Here is a 1,693-nt window from a genome sequence, read left to right as displayed (position 1 = left end):
AAAGGGAGGAGAGGGCTTAGGAAAGGGGACCCCATTTCTCCCCTCTTGTTCACCCTTTGTATGGACTATCTCACTAGGATGATTGCCTATGCCACTGATAATTGGCCTTTCAGTACCACCCTTTATGTAAGGGAGTAAAGCTTAATCATCTTATGTTTGTAGATGACTTACTAATGTTTTGTAAAGGCAATGCACAGTCTATTATGCTGTTGATAAGGGCCTTCTCTTCATTTTCCAGAGCATCAGGACTCACTATGAACAATACTAAGTCTGAAGTGTACTATAATGGTTGCATCAGAGCTGAAGAATGACATTCAACAAGCAACAAGTTTTGTGGAAGGTTCCCTACCTTTCAGGTACCTGGGTGTCCCTATACAGGCTGGCAGGTTGACCAAATTAGAATGCAATGCCCTGGTGGAGAGAATGGTTAACAGGATCAGAAGTATTGGAGCCAAAAAGCTGTCTTATGCAGGCAGGGTAGTCCTTATAAACTCTGTGCTTAATACATTATACTCCTATTGGGCAGGGATGTTCATTATTCCAAAAGGGGTAATCAGAAGAATTGAAGGCATTTGTAGGAACTATTTATGGGATGGTAGCTCTGATTACCATAGAGTTCCTTTAGTTGCTTGGGACAAGGTCACCTTACCTAAAGATGAAGGTGGTTTAGTCATAAAGAAAGCAGAACTATACAACATTGCAGCTGTGGCTAAACTGGTTGATTGGGTCTACAACAAAGCTGATAAGCTCTGGATCAAACGGATAAGTCAGGTATACCTCAAACAGCAGGACTGGCACACCTACACTCCTGCAGCTGGTGTTGCTTGGTCCTGGAAAAGTATTTGCAAAGTAAAGGAAATGATGAAGTCTGGTTATCAGAATGGCCACTGGGCAGCTAACCTGAAGGGGTATTCTATCAGAGAAGGATATGCGTGGCTTACAAATAAACATCCTAAGAAAGATTGGGTTCAACTGGTCTGGAATGATTGGAATTTACCAAAGCATGCTTTGATTTCATGGCTTGTGATGAACCAGGGTCTTAACATCAAGGCTAAATTATTTCAGTTTGGTTGCTGTCCTGACAACAGATGTTGCATCTGTGATCAGGAACCTGAAACTTTGGAGCATTTGTTTTTGATTGTGTATATAGCAGAGAGGTGCTGAGTTTAATTGAGCAATGGTGTGGTTTCAAAATTGCAGTGGATGCTTATACAAGCAGTGGTAGGAGTGCAGGGGCAAGACTGAAGTTGCATACTCATTATCTTCTCTGGTCTGCCTGCTTCTATCATATATGGAATCAGAGAAACAACTCGAGGGTGAACATGATCCTTACTAGGCCTGCGTCTCTGGCTATGCAAATCAGAGAGGATGCCATGAGAAGGATCAGGTCAAAAATTGGAAGAACTGTAGTGAATGATGAGAGGACTTGGCTCCAGAAATGGGGCATTGTAGTCTAGATTTTGGTGGTAGGTTGTGTTTAAATGTTGGTTGTTAGGGAGATTCCAGTTTGATTATGCTGTATTCTCCTCTCATGTATTTGTACTTGTTTGATATCAATATATATATATATATATATATATATATATATATATATATATATATATATATATATATACACTCACATTTCATCAAAAAAAAAACATCCAAATTCTCATCATACTCATAACAACTCCAACATCATAATCACAACTTC

The 1,693-nt window shown here is 39.9% G+C and overlaps 1 protein-coding gene across 1 annotated transcript; it reads left to right on the top strand.

Moving 5' to 3' along the window:
• Nucleotides 1-285: 285 nt before the first annotated feature.
• Nucleotides 286-1,457, top strand: LOC141619413 (uncharacterized). Its single transcript, XM_074436428.1, has 2 exons — nt 286-1,099; nt 1,201-1,457. Exons 1-2 carry the CDS (start codon nt 286-288, stop codon nt 1,455-1,457), a joined length of 1,071 nt encoding a protein of 356 aa, XP_074292529.1.
• The last annotated feature ends 236 nt before the right edge of the window (nt 1,458-1,693 follow it).

Source organism: Silene latifolia, chromosome X, assembly GCF_048544455.1.
Source record: "Silene latifolia isolate original U9 population chromosome X, ASM4854445v1, whole genome shotgun sequence".
NCBI lineage: Eukaryota > Viridiplantae > Streptophyta > Magnoliopsida > Caryophyllales > Caryophyllaceae > Silene > Silene latifolia.
Note: the sequence above shows the minus strand (reverse complement) of the source record. Positions and strands in the feature narration are given on the sequence as shown.

Bases quoted from the DNA above. Each gene is read 5' to 3' on its own strand.
- LOC141619413 (XM_074436428.1), top strand. From the start codon at position 286: ATGGTTGCATCAGAGCTGAAGAATGACATTCAACAAGCAACAAGTTTT. The intron at 1,100-1,200 runs GTGATCAGGAAC...TCAAAATTGCAG, and splicing joins TGACAACAGATGTTGCATCT to TGGATGCTTATACAAGCAGT.